General features: G+C 42.9%; 1 protein-coding gene across 2 annotated transcripts; it reads left to right on the forward strand.

The window, feature by feature from the left end:
* The first annotated feature begins 22 nt into the window (after positions 1-22).
* Positions 23-25,189, forward strand: LOC118360198 (kinesin-like protein KIF18A). 2 transcript variants are annotated; one of them, XM_035739456.2, is made up of 18 exons: positions 23-179; positions 572-904; positions 1,226-1,383; positions 1,547-1,651; positions 1,779-1,889; positions 2,017-2,214; positions 4,647-4,823; positions 5,062-5,136; positions 5,246-5,355; positions 6,180-6,342; positions 6,499-6,663; positions 14,127-14,248; positions 15,043-15,311; positions 17,766-17,825; positions 23,111-23,516; positions 23,938-24,027; positions 24,146-24,243; positions 24,788-25,189. In XM_035739456.2, exons 2-18 carry the CDS (start codon positions 595-597, stop codon positions 24,922-24,924), a joined length of 2,754 nt encoding a protein of 917 aa, XP_035595349.1. In that variant the 5' UTR covers positions 23-179; positions 572-594; the 3' UTR covers positions 24,925-25,189. The 2 variants fall into 2 exon arrangements, with proteins under 2 accessions (XP_035595349.1, XP_035595340.1); XM_035739447.2 differs by having other exon boundaries at positions 24-179; positions 4,644-4,823; positions 24,788-25,163.
* Positions 25,190-25,638: the final 449 nt, after the last annotated feature.

Below are 25,638 nucleotides of genomic sequence, written 5' to 3' on the forward strand. Positions count from 1 at the left end.
AATGACGGCAACACCAAGCTCACCAACGTCACTCAAGGTGCATAGCCAATCAGCTGTTGCGAAGGAAGAGGGGGCTTGTTTTTGAAAAGACGCGCTCGTCTTGGGAGAAAAAGTAGCGGTGGCTTAACGTTACTTGCTAACAAGCCGCAATTGCAAATGTGAGACAATTAGAGTCTAAGGTAAGCTGTGGGTGTATTATCCTTCGCTCCAGAGCAAAAGTAATCTTTACGATGTATTTTACAACTCGCAGCACTTGCTGTTTTCGCTCGGAGGTGAGCTTATATGGCTCTTTGTTGACTGCTAATGTTAGCTAGCCACAACAAGGCACTACGGGCGACGAATACACGAGACATTCAAGTCGCCCTGTTCTTTATGTAACAACATATTTGTATATGTTCACTGCTTAAAATGTAATGTTGTCGAATGCAAGTAGCTAGCTATGTTATTACATCTGGCCACGCCCAATTCCATAAAGCCTGGCCTCTGCGCCATTCCATTGGAGTATATCAGAAACATCTTTCACCTTGGAGTTTAGTCAGCTAAAGCATCTTCCTTTTGATCTCTCAACTAGATCAATACACAATAAGAAGAGTCATGGACGTGTGCAGCCATGTCAAAGTGGTTGTTCGTGTTCGGCCAACTAACGACAATGAGAAGTGCGAGAACTTCAGGAATGTGGTCCAAGTTGTGGACAACCACATGCTAATATTTGACCCCAAGGAACAGCAAATGACATCTTTCGGGGGACCAAGAGTTCGAAACAGAGATGTCAACAAGAGAGCCAATAAGGACCTGAAATTTGTCTTTGATCATGTTTTTGGGGAGGATTCTTCTCAGGTGGATATCTTTGAGAACACCACTAAAAGGATACTTGATGGAGTGTTGAATGGCTTTAACTGTACAGGTAATACAATAGGCCTAAGCTTACTAATCTTTACAGGACTACACCGTTTGATTAGTAGGCCTATGGCTATGTGCACATTGAGACGGACTTTGTGTAAACAGTGTTTCAAATAGCTCAATTTAAATGAATGTCATAGTACAGAGGCCCATTTTAGAAATAGTAATTAGTATGCTACAGTAGCCTATATCTTTGTACTCTATTTAGCAGTTAAATTCCAATACATTTAGTGTTACATTTAAACCTACCAAAATCTGATTTATTTTAATTTGGGTGGAAGTTTTGATCATGTTTAATTACTAATCCTTCTCTGAAATGTTGCAGTCTTTGCTTATGGCGCAACAGGAGCAGGCAAGACACACACCATGTTGGGCTCAAGCAATGACCCGGGTGTGATGTATCGCACCATGACGGAGCTCTTTAACCGAATGGATCAAGTCAAGGAAGAGAAAATATTTGATGTAGCATTTTCTTATCTTGAGGTAACTCTTTGATTTTGTCTGTCTGATTTTTCAATTAATACATTTACACATAATTCAAGGAAATATCTTCCTGGGAATTAAAGAAACAGATTTTATTAATGAACAATCAGGATTTAAATTGTCAATAGAAATCAGTCAAGTTTTTGTCATAACTGGTATGCAGGTCTATAATGAGCAGATCCGGGACCTCTTGGCTAATGTGGGCCCTCTTGCAGTGAGGGAGGACCCCTCGAAAGGAGTGGTTATCCAAGGCCTTACTCTGCACCAGGTTAGTGATCAACAGGTTATTTGTTGTGTCTGTCAGGTGTGTTGTAGTTTTTCTTTTTTACATCTCTTTTTGATTTATGTGTTCTTGTTTTATTTGTTTAAAAGTATTCATGTGACCTCTTTTGTAGCCTAAGTCTGCTGAGCACATCCTTGAAGCTTTGGATTATGGCAATCGGAATAGAACGCAGCACCCCACTGACATGAATGCCACCTCGTCACGGTCCCATGCTGTATTTCAGGTAGACTATTTCAATGGAGTGGCGTCATCTACCTTTCCTCCTTTACCAGACGTTGTGTCTTTCAGGTTTACCCACTGCAGTCACTGGACAGGTGAAGATGAAATTGTTGGTGTTCTTGTCCCACTAGATTTACTTGAAGCAACAGGACAGGACGGCTAGCCTTAATCCAAATGTCCGTGTGGCCAAAATGAGCCTGATTGACCTCGCTGGCTCCGAGCGAGCAAGTGCCACCAATGCAAAGGGAGCACGTCAACGGGAAGGAGCTAACATCAACCGTTCACTCCTTGCCCTGGGAAATGTCATCAACGCTCTGGCTGACCCTAAGGTATGTGTAAAGCATCTTGATGCATGTTTCTCATTGAATAGGACCTTAAATTATTCAAAGGAAATGTTTCTGCTCATAGAATACAATATAATTCATAATGCTGGTTGATCTTTTGACAATAAAACCCAGGGGCATTTCTGTGTGACTCGTAAACAATGTTTAGCAGGCCTTGGTGCTGCTTCCTCACCACTGAGAATACACAAACTTATGTCTAGATTTAACACTATGACCGGTGTGTCAAACTAATTTTGTCCTGGGGGCTGCATTCGGTGTTCAAAGTCCAGAGGGATGCACTGAAACTTCTATTTCCTTGCCATCAAAATTGGCTAAAGATAGATAGATGGAGCACTATCATTTTTGGAATTTTCAATGCTCCCAGATTGTCTGGCTTTCATTTTTGGGATTTTAAGCGAGCTGGACACAGTCAAGAAACCGCATGAATGTAGGATCATTATCTTTTCTACACAGTTTCCATTTGGTTTAGTCATTTTAAACTATTGAATTCATTCCCCCACACACACACTTTTATCCAAAGCAACTTAGTCACGTGTGCATACATTTTATTTGTGGGTGGTCCCGGTAATTGAACCCACTACCCTGGTGTTACAACTGATTTCTTATGTTTATCCCGCCAGTGAATGGTGTTAGGGTTATACCTTGCTGTCATTCATTTTCTCTGCCAGTTGATTTCTGTGGTCACACTGCATTTTTTAAGATAATGTTTTTTCTTGTTGTCGATATTTAGGTCGGTCTAGTCTAATTTATTCTGTCTTCATTTTGTTTAATTGATTGCAATTTTACATCCTACTGGCAGCAATACTCCCCTGCTCAATCGTTGCCAGAAAAAAGTGAGCAGCTCCCTGTGATTCAAGGAGCATTGCTGGGTCTGTTAGCAAGCCAAGTATTTGGGAAAATATTTCATTCAAGTTGCATACATTAACCTGTCACTGAGTCGTAATGTAATGTAAATGTAATGTAAATGAGTCGTCTCTGTTTACCACTGTCTCTGGGGATTCCACAAGCAGGCCACTTGCATTTAGGAAATGCTGCACAAACATGCCACCTCTGTACTGACATTTTTTGTTTTGTTTATTTTTATGGCACCGTTGTTCGTTTTAGGGAATGGCACCTTGATGTCCCAGCTTGGACTGGTCCCATGGCCATGAATTGCAGTTGCATATTTAGCCTTTGTGGTTTTCTCCATTGGCCCATTTCCTCTCTCTCAGGCTGTTACTCTATACATTGTAAATCCTGCTCTGGCGAAAATACTCACTCTGCTTAATTGGGACAACCTCCTTTAAGCTTCAAACTTTAGGCTCCCATAGGATCAGCTGGAAATATAAGGGTTTCCTGGTTCCAGATGTAGGTTTCGGCCAGGGAGAACAGCTGGGCAGCCCCCAGCCCATTGCAGATCACTTTTCCTCTGCAAGTTCCTGGTAATTCCTGCCATTTGAATCTCCATGCGACTGTGACTCACCTGAACAGATGTAATGTACTCAAGACGCATCTGTGCCATTAGTGAAGCCAGGCTGAATTCAGACATGTCACATTCACACCAGCAGAAGATAATGTGCTTGGGCGTTTTTATGGAAACAAATAGTTACCGTCTGCCAATAAGAATGTGTATATACAAAACATTAAGAATACCGTCCTAATATATGCACCCCCCATTTTGCTCTCAGAACAGCCTCAATTTGTCAGGGCATGGACTCCACAAGGTGTCGAAAGCGTTCCACGGGGATGCTGGCCCATGTTGACTCCAATGCTTCCCACAGTTGCTGGATGTTCTTTGGGTGGTGGACCATTCTTGATACACACTGGAAACTGTTGCGCATGTAAAACCCTGCCGTGTTGCAATTCTTGACACAAACTGGTGTGCCTGGCACCTTCTACCATACCTCGTTCAAAGGCACCTAAATATTTTGCCTTGCCCAGTCACCCTTTGAATGGCACACATACACAATCCATCTCTCAATTGTCTCAAAGCTTAAAAATAATTATTTAACCTGTCTCATCACCTTCATCTACGCTGATTTGAAGTGGATTTAACAAGTGACATCAATAAGGGATAATAGCTTTCACCTAGATTCACCTGGTCAGTCAGTCATGGAAAGAGCAGGTGTTCTTAATGTTTTGTACATTCAGTGTATTTGACTATTCTAAAATGCCCCCCTATACAGCCTTATTTGTGTGTTGTCACTGGGCATTTTCTGTATGCCTTGAGTCCCAAAGGGTCATAGGACTGTGGTCAATTCCATTTTAACGCAAGCAAGTTGGAATTAATTTATATAAATAAATAAAAGTGTTAATGTCCAGTGAGGTTTTTCAGACCTTTCCCCACCTCAAACCTGAATGTGTAGGCATAACCATTTCCTGTTTTGCACTTTTACTCTTCTCGGCTAATGTTGTTTTTTCTTTATTTATTTTAGCAGAGTAAGAAAGCCCACATACCATACAGGGACAGCAAGCTAACACGACTCCTTAAAGATTCTCTTGGCGGGAACTGCAGGACGGTCATGATCGCCAACATTAGCCCCTCCTCCAAATCTTATGACGACACCCACAACACACTGAAATACGCCAACAGGGCCAAAGAGATCAAGTCATCGGTCAGTAAACTACTCACCCATCCCAACAATGTTATAGGATTTACTTAGGCCTCTTTGGCCGTGCTCTCCTTAGTGTACCTTCGTTTGTAATAAACTCTGTTTTTAAAAACCAAAAATAAGTTCAGAGGTGGTTTTGACAGTGAAACTTGTACTACATTGCATTTCTTACAATATTTCTGTTTGTAATGCCTCTCTTTCTCCCTCCATGCATTTGTACATGCATCTACCTGTCCTTTAGCTCAAGAGGAATGTTGTCAGCTTGGACAGTCACATCGGCCAGTATGCAGTGATATGTGAGAGGCAGCAAGAAGAGGTAATATAAGATGAAGCACCCATCTCTACTACACAGACTGGAGGCCTTTATGGTCAGAAAAGGTGTGGACATAAAATGTGAAATGTATCAATGGTTTATGCCATTTCAGATCGTTCAATTGAAGAAGAAGTTGAAAGAATATGAGGAGAGGAAGATGGACCCTCTTGTTCCTGGAGGCTCTAATGCCATCTCCAGTCAGAACCAAACAGAAATTCACAAGTAAGCACTTATTTCTTGTGCCAATGTGCATGCAACAACCAAAAGGCAAAACTTGTATTTATATAGTAATACAAGTTCTGTTATGCATAATATGCACCACACTTGAGTGTTGTTCTTTAAACTTGTAGACTTTAATTGAAATCCATAGATAATTTATAATGTTGAGGGAAAAGTACAAAGCCCAAGGACCTGGTGGGTGGAGAGTTTGCTCTGCATTTTTGATAGGGGCAGCTGTGAGCCACGTAAATTAAGCTACACAATATATCGATATTAGCTAAAAATGTCCTTCCTTCAGTCCCCTCTAAGGGCTGCAGTGGCATCTGTTTAAAAAGGGAGAGAGGGAAGGGGGGCGGGGGGGTGGAAAGCTGAATGAGTCTCATTCCCACGCATTTCATTCACCGGCATCAGAATTCACAACTCGCACAATGTGAGGCTCTGAAGAGAGGCAGCATGCTTCTCACACAATAAAAAATTCATCAGTCTGGCAAGGCCACGGCGGCTCCTACGTCACAGGGGTTACATTGGAGATTGCAGTCACATCTCAGCGGCTGCTCTCCACTGTCTGTTTATTTATTTACCTGCATACCGCTCTTCCTTTACTATAATGAGACATTGTTGCAAGGCCTCTGCCTTGGTGATCCAGGGCAACTGCCTGATTTGAACACTGTTCAACCTGTTGAGTTGTACAATAACATGACATTGGATTTTTACTTGAGGACGGGCAAACACTGAAACCTTTTTAATTTTTATAAATATTTGCCCTCCATTATTAAGCAAAGACTCCATTTAACAATAACTGGCTTGTTGCCCCTTTTTCTGGACAGGGTGTCAGAGTCCCTACAGAGCATTTTCTCCAGCCGTACTCGGATCAGGAGGGAGCACCTTGTTCTGGAGCGCCAGCTGAAGGAGAACGAGTTACGTCAGCGCCACAGCGAGGAGTGCAACCAGCAGGCCCAGCTCTTCAGTGCCAAAGACAAGACTGAGAAGGTCTGAAAAAGGCCCTGCTTATCACCATGTTGTTTTAGCCAGAAAATGGTCCCAGAAGGAGCATGTCTTTTATGATGTACCAGTGATAGATGGATGTTTTAAAGTGCATACACTCCGTTGTCGTATCCCAATCTGACAGGCTCTGTTGTTGAATAGGCCACCTGCAAACATGAGCGCAAGCTGGCTTCCCTGCTCACACAGCAGCAGCACATCCGCAAGAGGCTGGAGGAGGCTGAGCTGCGCTTCCTTGAGAACAACGGCTTGCTGCACCGCGTGGAGAATGACATGAAGCTACTGGGACAGGACTCCCAGCCACCAGTGGTGAGGCAACTGCTGGAGGGGTCAGGAGATATGGAATCACTTGACCCAGGGGTGGTATTAGTGGTGTGATATATGGGTTATTTTGTTCATGTACTGGTAGGGGAAATGTAGAGGAAGATGGTCTCTCCGGGATTCCGTGATCGTATTTTTTGTTGTTGTTGCTAAATCAACAATTCCCTGCATATTATGTGAGGGCTTGCAAATTTGACAAATCACTGCACTATTTCTGCATAAAACAGTAAAAACATTGCAATGTTATCACAAAGCTGACCCATCACCGCAGTACAAAAAGAGGGCTCACAATTTGATTTGAACTGCATTTGTCATATCCACTGAATACAACAGGTGTAGTCCTTACTGTGAAGTGCTTACTTACAAGCCCTTAACCAACAATGCGGTTCAAGAAAGATTTATTGAATAAAATAAAAAAGTAACACAATAAAATAACATTAAATAGGCTATATACGGGGCGGCAGGGTAGCCTAGTGGTTAGAATGTTGGACTGGTAACCGGAAGGTTGCAAGTTCAAATCCCCGAGCTGACAAGGCAAAAATGTGTCGTTCTGCCCCTGAACAGGCAGTTAACCCACTGTTCCTAGGCCGTCATTGAAAATAAGAAAATAAGAATTAGTTCTTAACTGACTTGCCTAGTTATATATATATATATATATATATATATACACATATACGTGCAGGGGCAAAGGTTAGTCCAGCTAATTTGTCCATGTAGGTAGGGGGAAAGTGACTGCATACAGTAGGAAATAGACAGTGAGTAGCAGCAGTGTAAAAACAAAAGGATGGGGGCAGGGGTCAGTCAATGTAAATAGTCCAAATCAAATCAAATTTTATTTGTCACATACACATGGTTAGCAGATGTTAATGCGAGTGTAGCGAAATGCTTGTGCTTCTAGTTCCGACAATGCAGTGATAACCAACAAGTAATCTAACTAACAATTCCAAAACTACTGTCTTATACACAGTGTAAGGGGATAAGGAATATGTACATAAGGATATATGAATGAGTGATGTTACAGAGCAGCATACAGTAGATGGTATCGAGTACAGTATATACATATGAGATGAGTATGTAGACAAAGTAAACAAAGTTAAAGTGGCTAGTGATACATGTATTACATAAGGATGCAGTCGATGATGTAGAGTACAGTATATACGTATGCATATGAGATGAATAATGTAGGGTAAGTAACATTATATAAGGTAGCATTGTTTAAAGTGGCTAGTGATATATTTACATCATTTCCCATCAATTCCCATTATTAAATGGCTGAGTTGGGTCATTGTCAATGACAGTGTGTTGGCAGCAGCCACTCAATGTTAGTGGTGGCTGTTTAACAGTCTGATGGCCTTGAGATAGAAGCTGTTTTTCAGTCTCTCGGTCCCAGCTTTGATGCACCTGTACTGACCTCGCCTTCTGGATGATAGCGGGGTGAACAGGCAGTGGTTCGGGTGGTTGATGTCCTTGATGATCTTTATGGCCTTCCTGTAACATCGGGTGGTGTAGGTGTCCTGGAGGGCAGGTAGTTTGCCCCCGGTGATGCGTTGTGCAGACCTCACTACCCTCTGGAGAGCCTTACGGTTGAGGGCGGAGCAGTTGCCGTACCAGGCGGTGATACAGCCCGCCAGGATGCTCTCGATTGTGCATCTGTAGAAGTTTGTGAGTGCTTTTGGTGACAGGCTGAATTTCTTCAGCCTCCTGAGGTTGAAGAGGCGCTGCTGTGCCTTCTTCACGACGCTGTCAGTGTGAGTGGACCAATTCAGTTTGTCTGTGATGTGTATGCCGAACTTAAAAACTTGCTACCCTCTCCACTACTGTTCCATCGATGTGGATAGGGGGGTGTTCCCTCTGCTGTTTCCTGAAGTCCACAATCATCTCCTTAGTTTTGTTGACGTTGAGTGTGAGGTTATTTTCCTGACACCACACTCCGAGGGCCCTCACCTCCTCCCTGTAGGCCGTCTCGTCGTTGTTGGTAATCAAGCCTACCACTGTTGTGTCGTCCGCAAACTTGATGATTGAGTTGGAGGCGTGCGTGGCCACGCAGTCGTGGGTGAACAGAGAGTACAGGAGAGGGCTCAGAACGCACCCTTGTGGGGCCCCCGTGTTGAGGATCAGCGGGGAGGAGATGTTGTTGCCTACCCTCACCACCTGGGGGCGGCCCGTCAGGAAGTCCAGTACCCAGTTGCACAGGGCGGGGTCGAGACCCAGGGTCTCGAGCTTGATGACGAGCTTGGAGGGTACTATGGTGTTAAATGCCGAGCTGTAGTCGATGAACAGCATTCTCACAGGTATTCCTCTTGTCCAGGTGGGTTAGGGCAGTATGCAGTGTGGTTGAGATTGCATCGTCTGTGGACCTGTTTGGGCGGTAAGCAAATTGGAGTGGGTCTAGGGTGTCAGGTAGGGTGGAGGTGATATGGTCCTTGACTAGTCTCTCAAAGCACTTCATGATGACGGAAGTGAGTGCTACGGGGCGGTAGTCGTTTAGCTCAGTTACCTTAGCTTTCTTGGGAACATGAACAATGGTGGCCCTCTTGAAGCATGTGGGAACAGCAGACTGGTATAGGGATTGATTGAATATGTCCGTAAACACACCGGCCAGCTGGTCTCTGCGCATGCTCTGAGGGCGCGGCTGGGGATGCTGTCTGGGCCTGCAGCCTTGCGAGGGTTAACACGTTTAAATGTCTTACTCACCTCGGCTGCAGTGAAGGAGAGACTGCATGTTTTCGTTGCAGGCCGTGTCAGTGGCACTGTACTGTCCTCAAAGCGGGCAAAAAAGTTATTTAGTCTGCCTGGGAGCAAGACATCCTGGTCCGTGACTGGGCTGGGTTTCTTCTTGTAGTCCGTGATTGACTGTAGACCCTGCCACATGCCTCTTGTGTCTGAGCCATTGAAGGTGGCCATTTGCTGAAATGTTGAGCAGTCTTATGGCTTGGGGGTAGAAGCTGTTAAGGAGTCTTTTGGACCAAGACGTGGAGCTCCGGTACTGCTTGCTGTGCAATAGCAGAGAGAACAGTCTTGACTTTGGTGACTGGAGTCTTGGACAATTTTTTTTTTGGGGGGGGGGGGCCTTCCTCTGACACTGCCTAATATATGGGTCCTGGATGGCAGGAAGCTTGGCCCCAGTGATGTACTGGGCCATGCTCACTACCCTCTGTAGCGCCTTCGGTCGGATGCCATGCAGCTCTCGATGGTGCAGCTGTAGAACTTTTTGAGGATCTGGGGACCCATGCCAACTCATTCTGTCTCCCGATGGGGAAAAGGCATTGTCGTGCCCTCTTTATGACTTTCTTGGTGTGTTTGGATCATGATAGTTTGTTGTGATTGCGGACACCAAGGAACTTGATACTCTTGACCAGATCCAATATAGCCCCGTCGATGTGAATGGGGTCCTGTTCGCCCTTCCTTTTCCTGTAGTCCACGATCAGCTACTTTGTCTTGCTCACGTTGAGGGAGAGGTGCTTGTCCTGGCACCACACTGCCATGTCTCTGACCTCCCTTTAGGCTGGCCATCGTTGTAGTGATCTACCACTGTTGTGTTGTCAGAACTTAATGATGGTGTTGGAGTCATGCTTGGTCACGCAGTCGTAGGTGAACAGGAGGGGACTAAGCACGCACCCCTGAGGGGCCCCAGTGTTGAGGATCAGCTTGGCAGATGTGTTGTTGCCTATCCTTACCACCTGGGGGCGGCCCATTCGGAAGTCCAGGATCCAGTTGCAGAGGGAGATCTTTAGGCCATTGGGGTAAATTGTGGCCCATTTCTCCTGACAAAGCCGGTGTAACTGAGTTGGGTTTGTAGGCCTCCTTGCTCGCACGTGCTTTTTTAGTTCTGCCCAGAAATGTTCTATAGGATTGAGGTCAGGGCTTTGTGATGGCCACTCCAATACCTTGACTTTGTTGTCCTTAAGCCATTTTGCCACAACTTTGGAAGTATGCTTGGGGTCATTGTGCATTTGGAAGAATCATTTGTGACCCAGCTTTAACTTTCTGACTGATATTGGTTCAATGTATCCACATAATTTCCCTGCCTCATGGTGCCATCTATTTTGTGACGTGCACCAGTCCCTCCTGCAGAAAAGCACCCCCACAGCATGATGCTGCCACCCCCTTGCTTCACGGTTTGGATGGTGTTCTTCGGCTTGCAAGCCTCCCCCTTTTTCCTACAAACATAACCATGGTCATTCTGGCCAAACTGTTCTATTTTTGTTTCATCAGACCAGACTACATTTTCCAAAAAGTACGATCTTTGTCCCCTTGTGTAGTTGCAAACCGTAGTGTGGCTTTTTTGTGACGGTTTTGGAGCAGTGCTCCTTGCTGAGCAGCCTTTCAGGTTATGTCGATATAGGACTTGTTTTTACTGTGGATATAGATACTTTAGTACCTGTTTCCTCCAGCATCTTCACAAGGTCCCTTGCTGTTGTTCTAGGATTGATTTGCACTTTTTGCACCAAGTATGTTCGTCTCTAGGAGACAAAACGCGTCTCCTTCCTGAGTGGTATGATGGCTGCGTGGTCCCATGGTGTTTATACTTGCATATTATTGTTTGTACAGATGAACGTGGTACCTTCAGGCGTTTGGAAATTGATCCCAAGGATGAACCAGACTGGTGGAGGTTTACAATTTATTTTCTGGGGTCTTGGCTGATTTCTTTTAATTTTCCCATGATGTCAACCAAAGAGGCACTGAGTTTGAAGGTAGGCCTTGAAATACATCCACAGGTAGCTTCTAAAGCCATGACACAATTTTATGGAATTTTCCAAGCTGTTTAAAGGCACAGTCAACTTAGTGTATGCAGACCCACTGGAATTGTGATACAGTGAAATAACCTGTCTGTAAACAATTGTTGGAAAAATTACTTGTCATCCACAAAGTAAATGTCCTAACCGACTTGCCAAAACTATACTTTGTTAAGAAATTTGTGGAGTGGTTGAGAAACTATTTTTAATGACTCCAACCTAGGTGTATGTAACCTTCTGACTTCAACTGTAGGTGTAGGTCAATTTTAAACAATCATGCACATTTATATGGTTCAATCAAGCCACACGTCTCAACACATTTTTTTCCTTGTCAGTGCATTGTTTCCCGCAAATATCACAGAAAATCCTCACAAAATCCAGGAGGGATTGTGAAGATTTATTGACAATGCTGCTTAATTGTAAGCTACCTAAACTATAAGCCTTCTTTTTGGTTGCTGAATCTCTGGATAAGATCCATATAATAAACTAATTGCTAGTTATACATAGAAATGGTTCTACTTATAGTTAAGGTGAACTATCCCTTTTTAATGTCATTTTTTCATCTCCCAGAGAGAATTGGGAAAGCATCACAGGAAGTTAACTCTATGCTACTTTAAAAGTATGTATATATATATATATATATATATACTGCTCAAAAAAATAAAGGGAACACTTAAACAACACAATGTAACTCCAAGTCGATCACACTTCTGTGAAATCAAACTGTCCACTTGGGAAGCAACACTGATTGACAATGAATTTCACATGCTGTTGTGCAAATGAAATAGACAACAGGTGGAAATTATAGGCAATTAGCAAGACACCCCCAATAAAGGAGTGGTTCTGCAGGTGGTGACCACAGACCACTTCTCAGTTCCTATGCTTCCTGGCTGATGTTTTGGTCACTTTTGAACGCTGGCGGTGCTTTCACTCTAGTGGTAGCATGAGACGGAGTCTCAACCCACACAAGTGGCTCAGGTAGTGCAGCTCATCCAGGATAGCACATCAATGCGAGCTGTGGCAAGAAGGTTTGCTGTGTCTGTCAGCGTAGTGTCCAGAGCATGGAGGCGCTACCAGGAGACAGGCCAGTACACCAGGCGACATGGAGGAGGCCGTAGGAGGGCAACAACCCAGCAGCAGGACCGCTACCTCCGCCTTTGTGCAAGGAGGAGCACTGCCAGAGCCCTGCAAAATGACATCCAGCAGGCCACAAATGTGCATGTTTCTGACCGTTTCAGCAGACAGACTCCATGAGGGCCCGACGTCCACAGTTGGGGGTTGTGCTTACAGCCCAACACCGTGCAGGACGTTTGGCATTTGCCAGAGAATCCCAAGATTGGCAAATTCTCCACTGTGCTCTTCACAGATGAAAGCAGGTAAACACTGAGCACATGTGACAGTCTGGAGATGCTGTGGAGAATGTTCTGCTGCCTGCAACATCCTCCAGCATGACCGGTTTGGAGGTGGGTCAGTCATGGTGTGGGGTGGCATTTCTTTGGGGGGCCGCACAGCCCTCCATGTGCTCACCTGAGGTAGCCTGACTGCCATTAGGTACCAAGATGAGATCCTCAGACCCCTTGTGAGACTATATGTTGGTGCGGTTGGCCCTGGGTTCCTCCTAATGCAAGACAATGCTAGACATCATGTGGCTGGAGTGTGTCAGCAGTTCCTGCAAGAGGAAGGCATTGATGCTATGGACTGGCCCGCCTGTTCCCCAGACCTGAATCCAATTGAGCACATCTGGGACATCATGTCTCGCTCCATCCACCAACGCCACGTTGCACCACAGACTGTCCAGGAGTTGGTGGATGCTTTAGTCCAAGTCTGGGAGGAGATCCCTCAGGAGACCATCCGCCACCTCATCAGGAGCATGCCCAGGCGTTGTAGGGAGGTCATACAGGCACGTGGAGGCCACACACACTACTGAGCCTCATTTTGACTTGTTTTAAGGACATTACATCAAAGTTGGATCAGCCTGTAGTGTGGTTTTCCACTTTAATTTTGAGTGTGACTCCAAATCAATATCAACCTCCGTGGGTTGATAAATTTGATTTCCGTTGATAATTTGTGTGATTTTGTTGTCAGCACATTCAACTATCTAAAGAAAAAAAGTATTTAATAAGAATATTTCATTCAGATCTAGGATGTGTTATTTTAGTGTTCCCTTTAGTTTTTTGAGCTGTGTGTGTGTGTGTGTGTGTGTGTGTGTGTGTGTGTGTGTGTGTATTTATTTTTTGCAAATACGTCCAAAGTTGTGACAGTTTATTTTCTTCCATCTGTTCTCAGGGTAATTAGAACTGTGCTTATTTTATTGCTCTTGTACACTGGTGGATGACTGAGGTGAATGGATCAATGATCTTTATGCGTCCCTCACACAGCCAGTTACCTAAAACCATGTAGATGTTTATTTTCGCTTTATCATCCCTCTTCTAGGAAGTAGCACAGAACAATGATTAATCCGCTTGTCAAATGTTCTCTCTGCTGTCGTTTCGTATACTCTTTTACGTCAGAGTTGGATGACAGCTTTTTCTTTTTTACCCAGAAGACAGGTTCTCAGAGATGAAGCATGGCACAAAATAAACCCCTCAAGACTCATTGTCTTGTGCGTCACTGATGACTCCCTGCCAGCTTGTTCTCTAGCTGTGGTCAGGGTTACTCAATATGTTCCCTCATGGTCATTTCACCAGCTCTTCCACTTTCCCCTTTCCTGTCCAGGTACTCCAGAAGGACCTTCGCTGCCACAGGCTCCAGCTACAGGTCGAGGACCTCAAGCAGCACATTGAGCAAATGACCCACCTCATCGGCATCCAGGACCAGGAGAACAAACAGACTAAAAAGTAGGTCATTTTTCTTTTTTAGTATGAAACACGTAATGTTGTCACCATACCAAAACTTGGACTTCCATACCGATATTCATTGTTGTATTTGTTACTCTTCACCCCAGTGATACCACAGTGGAAAAATACCTCACTTACTGTGTAAAACATGTGGCCAAGCCAACGCTCCAGCTGGAAGCTACTGGATGTGCAGGCTTTTGTTCCTGTTGAGCAGCTGATTGCGGGAGTCTGGTATACTACAGCAGGACTGGAACAAAAGCCTGGCATTGCGTGTCAGAGTTGAATCATCCACCTGTATCCACTGAAGACAGAGAGTAGAAATGCAGTGATATTACTATAAGATAGTCTTAAAGGGGTTTGTCATACTTTTCAGACCTGTCAAGTAGACTTAAGTCAATCTGAGCCAATACTCCACAACATCTGTTGTACAGATATTGCTACATGTTTTAGAAGGAATCTTCAGGCCTCAATCCTACATGAACGGGTAAATATGGTCAGGTAGATACAGACATATTAAGAAAATTGGAGTCATGTGACTCACACTACTATGTGAGTATGAATGGCTGTGTGCCATCCATACCGGTGTCATACATTATCTCCAGAGAATATACAGTGTCGTTATCGCTTACTTATATGAATTAGTGAATAGAGACTATTAGTCTTTTGAATTATACTATACTAGGTGTTGCATACATGTGCAACAAAATTCACTTTGGCAACATTACACTATAGATTGTGATACTGACTCAACAGAACATCTTTTAAGCCTGAGTTTCATGCTTTCTTCTGTTCAGAATGGTGCACATGCTGCTGCCTGCCTACAGCAGACAATACTGGACGCTGAGGGGGTCGGGCCTGGTCACAGCTGCCGACGAGGCTGAGAACCAGGACCTGGAGCACCTGGTCCTCAGGGAGAGGGGTGTGGTGTGGGCCGATCAGGAGAAGGCCGGGGAGCAGAAGGACGAGGAGACCCAGGCTGAGGGTTCCAGGCTTAGGCCAGAGCTCGTACCTATCCTGTCATTTTCACACCTCATCTGTCCCCATCAAAACAGTCCCTGCAGTAGTAAGTCATGACTTCACATCTTATGTTGTTTAAAAAAAACGCAGGCTTAGCTTCAACTCCCAGTGACAACGATGACATGTCATTTCCCCCTGAGGGGTAAACTACAAAGCTATTGACTTACTGCTTCATTAAGAAAGCTGAAGTTCAATATGTGTTTTTGGTTGATGATTTAATTAGACCATGCCCATTCTTTCTAGAAAATCTAAATATATTTTGGCAAGTTAGCTGGCCATTGATCTTGCTTTGTAGTATACCCCCCTGGTTGACTGTTTAATCCTCTGTTGTAGTGCTTTATTTTCAGGTGACCAGTGGCCATACAGAAATATCTGGTGGCCCTGGGCTATTGGGCTCTATTTACTGTTGATCATGGGAAACTACACACACGGGAGGCACCATTCTCCAGGTCCTATCACACCCTGTATAACCCAGCACCAGTGCGCCATCAGGCCTCCTTTCATGACATTCAGCCCCTAGGAGACAATGGAGCGTGAACCAAAGCTGGCCAGCAATACTTAATTACTATGTTGCTGTCCATCATATGTTAGCAGGTGCACCCCGCACCTGTCCCCCTGCACCCGTCACATGCTTGTTTCTCTGTGTCTTTTATTTAGTATTTTTGGCCCTGTCCACTTGTGCTTGTAGTTGAGTGATATCCTGTAATTTGACCCTCCTTTCACAAGCGTATGATACCAGATCTCAATAGGTCCTGTCTGTTTGTTCTATTCCCTCTGTTTTCACCTTGCAATGACTATCCTGAAGACTACTGTTATTATATATTTAAAGCTACATTTAGTTAAATGCCCAGTGCAATCAACCTGATTTCCTGCATTTTATATATATATATTTACACTATGAAATTGTAAAGATTATGATGCTGCCCATTTTTAGTTTAAGAAAAGACCGTCTAAAATGTCTGTCTGTTTTGGTGGGGTGGCATTTTGGCCTGCCTGGTGACATCACCAAGTGGTAAATGAGTTAATTAGAAAACGTTCCAAACCTCTGCCAATAACAGCTAGTTTTCCCTTCTCCATTCAGACCACTCCCAGACAGTCCTAGAAAACTTCTTGCTTGAGAAATTGCGCTTTGCTAAGAAGCAATATTTGTTTCTTTTTGACCATTTTTAATTGAAAACAATCACAGTAAGGTACTTTACATTACATTTTACATTTAAGTCATTTAGCAGACGCTCTTATCCAGAGCGACTTACAAATTGGTGCATTCACCTTATGACATCCAGTGGAACAGCCACTTTACAATACTTAATTGTTACCCAGAAATGATTTAATATTTTGATTAAAAATGGCTGCATTGAACCTTTAACCCCTTACACTTGTGGGAATTGGATAGGGAAAGAGCTAAATTGAAATGTTTCTTAAAGAAAAAATATGGAAATGTATAATCATGGTAGAAATTAGAAGGGAACAGTTTGGAGATTATGGAGAAATTATTAGACTAAAGGTGAGGCCAACCGTTCAGCTGACACAAGACTGAATCCAAACATTACACTGTTGATTTTATGATCATTTTGAAATTTATGTTTTGTTTTTTTAACAATCTGGGACAAGTGGGTGAAATTTGAGCGCTTGTTCTATTGCCAACATGACTAGCAAAAATGATCAAATGAGATCTTAGTGTTAGGCTTTCACAAAGCAATTCAGAGAAACAGATTGTAATTTTGATGCGCACGGAATGGATTCATGAGTAAATCCAAATGCCTGGTTCGCGGCAAATTTTCTTCACAATACAACAAACAGGCTAATTTGTTTCGGACAACTCCGGGTATAACATGGTGTTATCTTGTAACTGTACATCAAACATAGTAATCATAAATGTTGAGAATGTATATTACATAAGTTTTATGATATGGAAATGTGAAGTGCACATTAGGACTCATGGGTGTTGGGCTTGCTTGTATGCCATCAAAGCAGTATTTATTATAATCCTTAGTGTCACATCTTTCAAAATACATAGAGTCCTTGTAATTTACAGCATTTCCCTCACCCAGGCAAAACATTTTCTAAAGTTGCCCAATTAAGCAGGAGGGATTGGGGCAACTTCTTGTCGTGTGCGTCAAATCCCATACAGAGCTGTGAAGTGCAGAGCCTGAGTTCTGACGTCACGTATAGCATGTTACTGTACTGTTCCAATTTAAGAGCTTATCAATGTCCAAAGCTGACATTTTCAACCCATATACGGATGGATACAAGTGTAAAGGGCTATCCATTTTTTTTAACCAGGCAAGTGTACAATCGCAGACGTTGCTACACAGTTCATGATGATTATTCACATTTACCACAGCCAAATGCTGAGGCACGATTGTGTCTGTTCTATTGATAACTGTGCAGGCTGAGCTGTGATGCTAGTCATGCTGTGTGTTGTGCTGATAACTGCGGGGGTGGCATGGTATTCATGAAGGAGGCGGTGTTGTTGAACATACTGTTGTCTGTCACTCAGGTGCTGAGAAACATAAGAGGAGAGTCTCTCTGCGCCTTCAACCCAATCCATCATCGAAAGGTAAACCTGTCTTTACTCTCCCTCAGGCCTGCTAACCTGGTCATTAATCTAACAGCTTGCCACATGGAATCCTTCATAGTGACAATCCGAGGGGATCAAATATGTCCATCAAAGTCATCACTCCTGTGGTAAAAGCTCTGTTTCAGCTGTTAATTGTTCATCAGCAATTTCAGTTGTGATAAAACTGGTTTCAGGATTCACTAGTGTAAACATGGGATGTTAACAGAGAAGGCTTGTTTCAGAAGACCACAAGAACTGAAATGGTTAAAATAATGAACTGACAATATTAAACATCCCCTCCAGTGCTCAAACTGAAGTGAGAAATTAGTAATATTGATTTGTGGATAAACAGTGGTTTTTGTTTTATTCCCACTGATCACTGGTATTTAGTGTAACAACTTCATTTCCCTTCTGCCATCCTCGAGATGATGGGATATCAATTGGCACTTCAACTGATTCTTAAACGAGGAAAAATAAAATAGGCAAACTGTTACAGAAACTTCAAAAAGTATTCCGACATGAAATAGAATGTGATTTCCAGTTGTGCAGCACTGCAGACTTTCTGGTCTGGAACTAAAGATATTTTGTGAAAATGAAATAACACTTGAGACCCCTTTAGAGAAAGAAAAGGACTGGGAAAACCTTTAGGGAAGTACAATAAGGAAGTATGTGAAATATGGCCGTCCAAATAGTCTGTAATGATATTTTCTGCTGAACAGATGTTCTACACTTGATTGAAACACATTGTGGGAAACGTTGGCTACATTTTTAAAGAAAACAACACCAGACGACCACAGCGCAACAGGAAATGGCTTTAAAAACACTTTACTAGGGCTGGCACAATTACTGTTTAACCATCATGAAAATAAAATAACCCTCGTAAGTTGTAACTTTTTTTTTGTGGAACGGCTGGCTGAAGACAGGACGGCCAGACATTCGAACGGTTGACTCTGTTTCAATGTGAGAACTTTACTCCTTGCTGAAACAAGCAAGGTGTTGTAGCAAACAGGCAGCAGCACATGCAGTCAGGAGCAGAGCAGAAGAGATGTGTGTATTTTATTTTGCTATTTGAGCTGTAATAACGGTGACCACGGTCATTTGGCTGACCAATAACCGTCATCCAAAATTCCAGCCCTTTTTTTATTTTTTTGCGTGTCTTATCTACTTCAGAGTGGCTTTTTGTGATTGTGCATTACATGAATGGCCTTAAGGGTTTATCATAGTCCAAAACCAGTACACATTTGCACTGTAGTGTTCTAGAATATTGGACCGTTGGCTTACCTACTTTTCTCATTCTGAGCGCACCTCAAGCATTTTCGCCAACTGTGAAATCTTTCAAATGAGTAGAGGACGCGTACCAGACCAGAAAGTTGGTTGGGAATTGTGGGGCGGTGTGCGTTCGGGCTTTGTGTCCCCAGCAGATGGTCTCAGATCCAGGTAGCTATGTCACAATGGGACGCTGGACTATCGCTTCTGTGTCTGTGGACTATGATTTACACTTTAGATATGAAATAAGATCTTGTCCAAGTCATGTTACCTGTGTAGTGTGAAATCCTTGTTTTATTATGTGTTTGTGCAACTAGTATCAGCGCTTGATGATGATTGAGTATGGAGATCCTCCCTCTTCCAACCTTCTCATTATAGCACAATCTCTAAGTGGATACGAGGGCAGGTCACCACACATGACCCTCTCAATAGGGTTCTGCACCCCACCAGTCCAATGCCTTGCACCCATCAGCACAGGATGGCCCACACAATTTCAATCACTCTTCTCTCTCTCTCTCAACCTCATTATGTGCCAGTCTTACTTTTTCCTGCTCGATCACTCTCTCCCTCCTTGCCCCCCTCCCCTCCATATTTTGTACTCAGTCAATCCAGCATCCAGCCCTCCCAACCCAGGCTGCTCAAACCTCATTCATGAAAATGCAAATTCACTGCGGGGAAAATAAGGTAGGCAAGGCAAGCGTAAACGCCCCTTCCCCGTCAGCGATAAAGAGGGAGGCAGCAGCCAAGCGACCCTAATACGGTGCTGTCTCCACCAGAAATAGCACCTCATGCATGTATTAATCCTACAAGCCAAAAATATGTGATTGAAAGAACTTGGCTGCCATTTATTGCCGGGCCAGATCTCCATCAGAAACGCTACCATTTATCACTGTCCCCTCATCCTGCCTTGCTATCTGAGCTGTGACTCAAATTTCCTAAATATTGCTTTCTGCTCTTCGTATGAATAAATAGGTCCATTAATCTTCCATATCCGCCCTCCCTTTTATGATACACAAGTATGTTGTTAAAAAATGTGAGCATTGTCACTTAAAAGCTTCTACATTAAACAATTTAGTTGGTTGTTCTATTTTGTCTGTGCGGGGGTGGGTAGGGAAATTGATATGTCAAATCCACCACCACACAGCTCACATTTCTGGGAATTGCCTCCTCCTCAGTAAAATGTAGTAGGTAGGAAGCGGCGTCACAGGGCTGTGGTCAGCAGCATGTAAATGATGCAGCCGCAGTGTCTCACTGCAACAAGTGAGTCTGCCTCCTCGTGCTCTGATGCAACATGCTCTCCACTTTACTCTTACACACCAGCTTTTATACTCGAACAACCCTACTTACGTATGTTCTTTAGGTGACAATCATCATTCTCAGCCAGGTTTTATCATAGTCTTCCTATTCTCGTAAAACATATTTATTCATGTTAATACGTTTTAAGCTCTTATTACAGAATGAAATTCCAAAGTTCTATTCATAACATTTTGGTCGGTTAACGGAAGACACGTTTTCTATTAAAACGACTTTGGTGTATATTAAAAATGTATTGTGTAGCCTATATCAATTATTCCCATTTAATCAGTTGTATGTAAAGTTAGTTGTATCTTAGTCTTGATCAAATGACCAATAATTAACAGTATGTTGTGTGTATGACTCATCCTCACTGATGACTAATATGGTGATCCATTCAGTGTAGCTGTATCCTTTATACGACAGGTTGCTAAGCGTGTGAGTCATCAATTATGGCTAGTGATTGTGAACCACTTATACCATGAAATAACTTATCCTATGTCCACTCCTGCTTTGTCGGCCATAAGTTGTTTTCCCTCATTCCTTGCTTTGTGTTCCATAAGGATTTTATGTGGCCTTGTTATGTTTCCTTGATTGGTTAAAGTTCAAATGCAACCGATTTTATCTCTGTATCAAATAATTTCTGGATAACGATTAAGTCATCTTACTGTGATTGTATTCCATAAATGTCAAAAAGAAGCAAAAATAGCTTCTTAGCAAAGAGTCATTTCTCAAGCAAGAATTGTTCTAGGAGTGGTCTGAGTGGGGAGGGGAAAACTAGCTGTTATTGGCAGAGTGGTTTGGAACTCTTATTGGTCCATTGACTAGTTTACCGCCTGGCGACGTCACAGGGCAGGCCAAAACTCCATCCCACTAAAACAGGCTTCAATTTTTGTCTTTTCAAACAGCTGTTATTAAACAGTTATTCCAACCTCGTGGTGTGGAAATATACACTGAGTTTACAAAACCTAATGAACACTGACCAGACTGACTAGGTGAATCCAGGTGAAAGCTATAGTCCCTTATTGAATCCACTTCAATCACTGTAGATGAATGGGATTAGACCGGTTAAATAAGTATTTGAGACAATTGAGACATGGCTTGTATATCTGTGCCATTGGGGGTGAATAGGCCAGATAAAAGATTTAAGTGCCTTTAAACAGGGTACGTTAGTAGGTGCCAGGCACGCCGGTTTGTGTCAAGAACTGCAACGCTGCTGGGTTTTTCACACTCAAGTTTCCTGTGTGTATCAAGAATGGTCCACCACCCAAAGGACATCAAGCCAACTTGACACAACTGTGGGAAGCATTGGAGTCAACATGGGCCAGCATCCCTGTGGAACGCATTCAGCACCTTGTGGAGTCTGTGCCCTGACTAATTGAGGCAGTTCTGAGGGCTTTAAGTCTTGGTTTCTTTGAAACATCGAAATATATTCTTATTTTGCCTCATTTGATTCCTTTTCTTCTTTCTCCTACTTAGCCATCTTCCATGTCACAGTAGCAGGGCTTGTCGGGACTGGTGAAACTCAATTTGTGAGCATGAATGTGCCCCGGCCCTTTCTCCCTTACACCTGATTAATGTCTGCACTGTGTAAAGGTCACCAGGTTCACTTTCTTTGGCTACCTCTACACTTCTCCAACTGCCAAAAGATGAGAACCCTTATTAGGCCTACTGCAGACATGGACTTCTCCTTTCAGTATTTTACAAAGAGGTTATTCCTTCATCTTTCAATGGTGGTGATACTGTCTTTTTATACCGGTGCCACCTAAGATCTATTCAGATGTGATTTATTTTCTTAAAATATGAGTATGGTACTTCAACACAGATGGTAAGGCCATACAGGGGTTAAAGTTCTCCAGGAGGGTGACTATTTGGGGTGTTAAAATAAAAACACTCCAGACCATACTTGAATGTCTAAGACTAGATAGAACGTATGTGAAAAATTGTAATGGACATATCTATTTTCAAATAACTGCCTTTTTTCATGACTGCAAATCTATTTTTGACAAACATATCGGTCATAAAGAAATCTGTGTAGCACTCTGAATTTCGACATCCCAATGTGGACCTCGAGGCAAAACGTTTTCCTGCCAATCTAAGATAGACTCCAGTCATGGGATATAAAATCAACTTTCATCCCTGGGCCATGTATGACATTTCTATGTCAAACTACTGCCATGTTGTTAGTGAATACCCACATGCTGAAGCCGACAGCCTATTGAGATTTAGACTGGATAATGCATTCTTATCTTGCACTTGAGCTCAAACTAGTAAACCAAGTAGCAAGACCTCACCAACCACTAACAAAGTGTTCTGGCTGAACAGGATGAACCCTGAACCCTCTTCAGGAAGAAGCCTATAGAACACCCCCATATAAATGTGTGTAGAACAGATGTGACTGTCAAGTAAAACATGGAACCCTTTACGTTTTTATAACCGCAACATTCCAAAGGTCTTACCTCACTGAATACTTCCATGTAAGTGCTTGGTGGTGGATGTTAGATTTTTTTTTTCAATTTCAATTCCATTGTGATTTGTAGAGTTAGGCCAGAATTGAAAAAAATCCCCTTGTCAATATGCAGTACATGGATTGGACTATATAGAAATGGAATTGACCTTGAAGTGTGTTGTGTAACTTGATAGCAATTTATTTGATCATGTATAGGCTTAAATTTCTTTGGCTTCTTCATAAAAAAAAAAGAAATCCTATTTATGTTGTTTTCTAGGCCCAGCGGCCCAGGTGACAGTGATGGAACCAATTCCCAAGAAACCTACCAGGAGGAAGCTGGCAGTGTCTCCACCAAACCCTGGGAGTGTTGTCTCCGCCTCAGCGCAGGTTCCCATGGTCCTCCAGGAGGTTTTAAGACAGGAGGGGATGTTTCCACTGCTCTACACTCCAGAGGCCAGCAGTACACTCAACAGGCCTTCACTCCTGCCTCTCCAGCACTCTGCAGTCAATGACCCCAACATGACATTTGACATTGAAGATGGAGACAATGAAGCAGCTCTTGCCAACGCTACTGCCATCCTTTACCAATGTAGCCCCAATCATCAGGCTGAGACTTCGTGCCCCTTGAGTCCAAGCCAACAGCAGGCTCCCCGAGCCAATGACATGAGCAAACCCCCCAAAAGGTGTCAAAGATGGTCATCATACTCCGGCATTTCAACAGTCCAGTTTAATATTAGCTGCTGAACAACGTAAAACAGTGCACACATTCATATATTTTCAGAGAAAGTCTTAATCTCTTCTTTTTTTTTTGCCTCTTACTATTACAACGATTCATAATTTTATTTTACACATTTTGTCCCAGGAGACAGACTGGCAGAAATTGTATTCGGGTTCGAGCCCGTCCAAGTACTTATTTCTAAACGTTGAGCTGCCTTGTCTTTTAAGTTTTAGGTACGAGCAAGTGGCAGTGAGAGAGCTCAGCATTGTCTAATGTAACAGAGTGCACTACTCATTCCAGTCTGTTTATATGTTTTGGTCACATGTCAGAGACTGTTCAAATATTGAGAAGGAAAGTGACATTGCCTGACTTGTTGTATCCCGCAGACTGGAGATACCATCTCTGTTAGACATCCGACGTGGCAAGACCTACATGGCCATGACTTCGGCTGCGCAGGGCAAACGCAAAATAAACTGGTAGGTGTGGTTGACATACTCAACATAAATTGTTCTTAGTGAAGGATCAGGGAAGGAAGTGTTGTGCTGCTCAGATATTAACACATTTCATCTCTTGTGTTTCCATCTCCCCCTGTAGCAGCAGCAGAGAGCAGGAAATCATTTCAGCACCCAAGCGCACAAAGCAGGACCCCACAGTAGTAGCAAGCAGACCACTAAGAGTGCGTCGTTTTGCTGGTGAGTGCAACAATACCAGTCTTTCTCCCCTGAAGTGACCGAGGGAAACAGTGTAGTTTGCTTTCATTCACTATTTATAAAATATATTCATGTGTGGCTTTTCCCCCCTCTAAAATCCCCATGTTCATTTCAATTAGTGGTGCTTACACGCAGAGCTTATGCCTACATCTGTCAGCTGCAACAAAGTTCAGGGCAGGGCCAGAATATGCTTTTTTATATGCCTGTTATGAAGGACACAAGCTTTTAGAAAACCAAGCTGTTTTTAAATCTACAATGAAGGCGCTTGTCTGCCTGTTACGTATGGCATGTATTTTATGTTGAAGGGTTTTGTTTGGCTTTTGGACAACTGCAGAATTTGGTTTCTCATCAGATTGCATGCTTTTGATGTGATGTGTTTTAGACAGCAATTTGTTTTATTATTCCATTTGTCATTTAAAATAAACAACTTTTTTATGATGGGATTTTTCACACTGCAAAGGAAAAACATTTCATTTGAAGCTCTCCATAGAGACGGGCTCTATCTAAGCATTGTGTTTCTCCTTAGGGTCAGAGGAGAACGAGCCCAGAAGAGTTATGAGGAGTGTTTCTGAGGGGAATCTCCACCTCGTGGATGTTCAGAGGAAAAAGTCCATATTCTATAAGACCTCCCAGAAATTCAAGAGTGTGACAAAGAGGATGTGAGACCTGCTTTTGACCAGATGTTGCTGATGTCGTGTAGATATTGGGGAATTGTGTAGCTATGGAGAGAGAAATTAAGTCCTATGGATTTCTTGAATCGTTTTTGCTTGAATTGTATGATTCTGAAGTTGTTCTTTGTTTTATTTTTGGTTGTAGAATTAATGTTTTTACATTTATTTCCTACATTAACATTTGTTGTACCAATAATTTGTTATTTAGTAATAAAATGTTTAACTAATGTGGATGGTTTTTACCATGAATAATTCAACTTCCAATCTTTTTTTTTCTCAAATGGTTCATTTCTGAGCTTTTCCCTGTTTACTGTACATATATTTCCTTTCAATGTAAAATTGAACGGAAGGGGTAGATTGAGTTATCAGACATGCTCTTTTACTGTCAAGTCATGTGGCCATGCATGTGAATGCTGTTGACATGGAGACTTGTGATGTTCGTTCATTCTGCTTGTAACCCATCTGTATAGGGAAACTCATTCACCTGTGGAACTTTTTTCTCTGTTCTATATCAGGCTACACATAAACAAATGAAGGCTCATAAAATATTGTTAAAGTTGAACAGTTAAGAATTCCTACTCACAGAGCTGTATTGAGCCCCATCTAGTTGCCACTCTAAAGTAAATACATGTTGTTTTCTACCAGCTCTAACAATAGGTGTTGTACATGCACTTTGATACCAGCTCCCTTTTGTAATGGCTGTATA

This window comes from Oncorhynchus keta, chromosome 2, assembly GCF_023373465.1.
Source record: "Oncorhynchus keta strain PuntledgeMale-10-30-2019 chromosome 2, Oket_V2, whole genome shotgun sequence".
Lineage (NCBI taxonomy): Eukaryota > Metazoa > Chordata > Actinopteri > Salmoniformes > Salmonidae > Oncorhynchus > Oncorhynchus keta.

What these genes read in the sequence shown, in the direction of transcription:
- LOC118360198 (XM_035739447.2), top strand. Translation starts at nt 595, where the DNA reads ATGGACGTGTGCAGCCATGTCAAAGTGGTTGTTCGTGTTCGGCCAACT. An exon ending in CCAAAGAGATCAAGTCATCG is followed by an intron (nt 4,824 to 5,061) that starts GTCAGTAAACTA and finishes CCTGTCCTTTAG; the next exon opens with CTCAAGAGGAATGTTGTCAG. An exon ending in AAGAGTGCGTCGTTTTGCTG is followed by an intron (nt 24,244 to 24,787) that starts GTGAGTGCAACA and finishes GTTTCTCCTTAG; the next exon opens with GGTCAGAGGAGAACGAGCCC.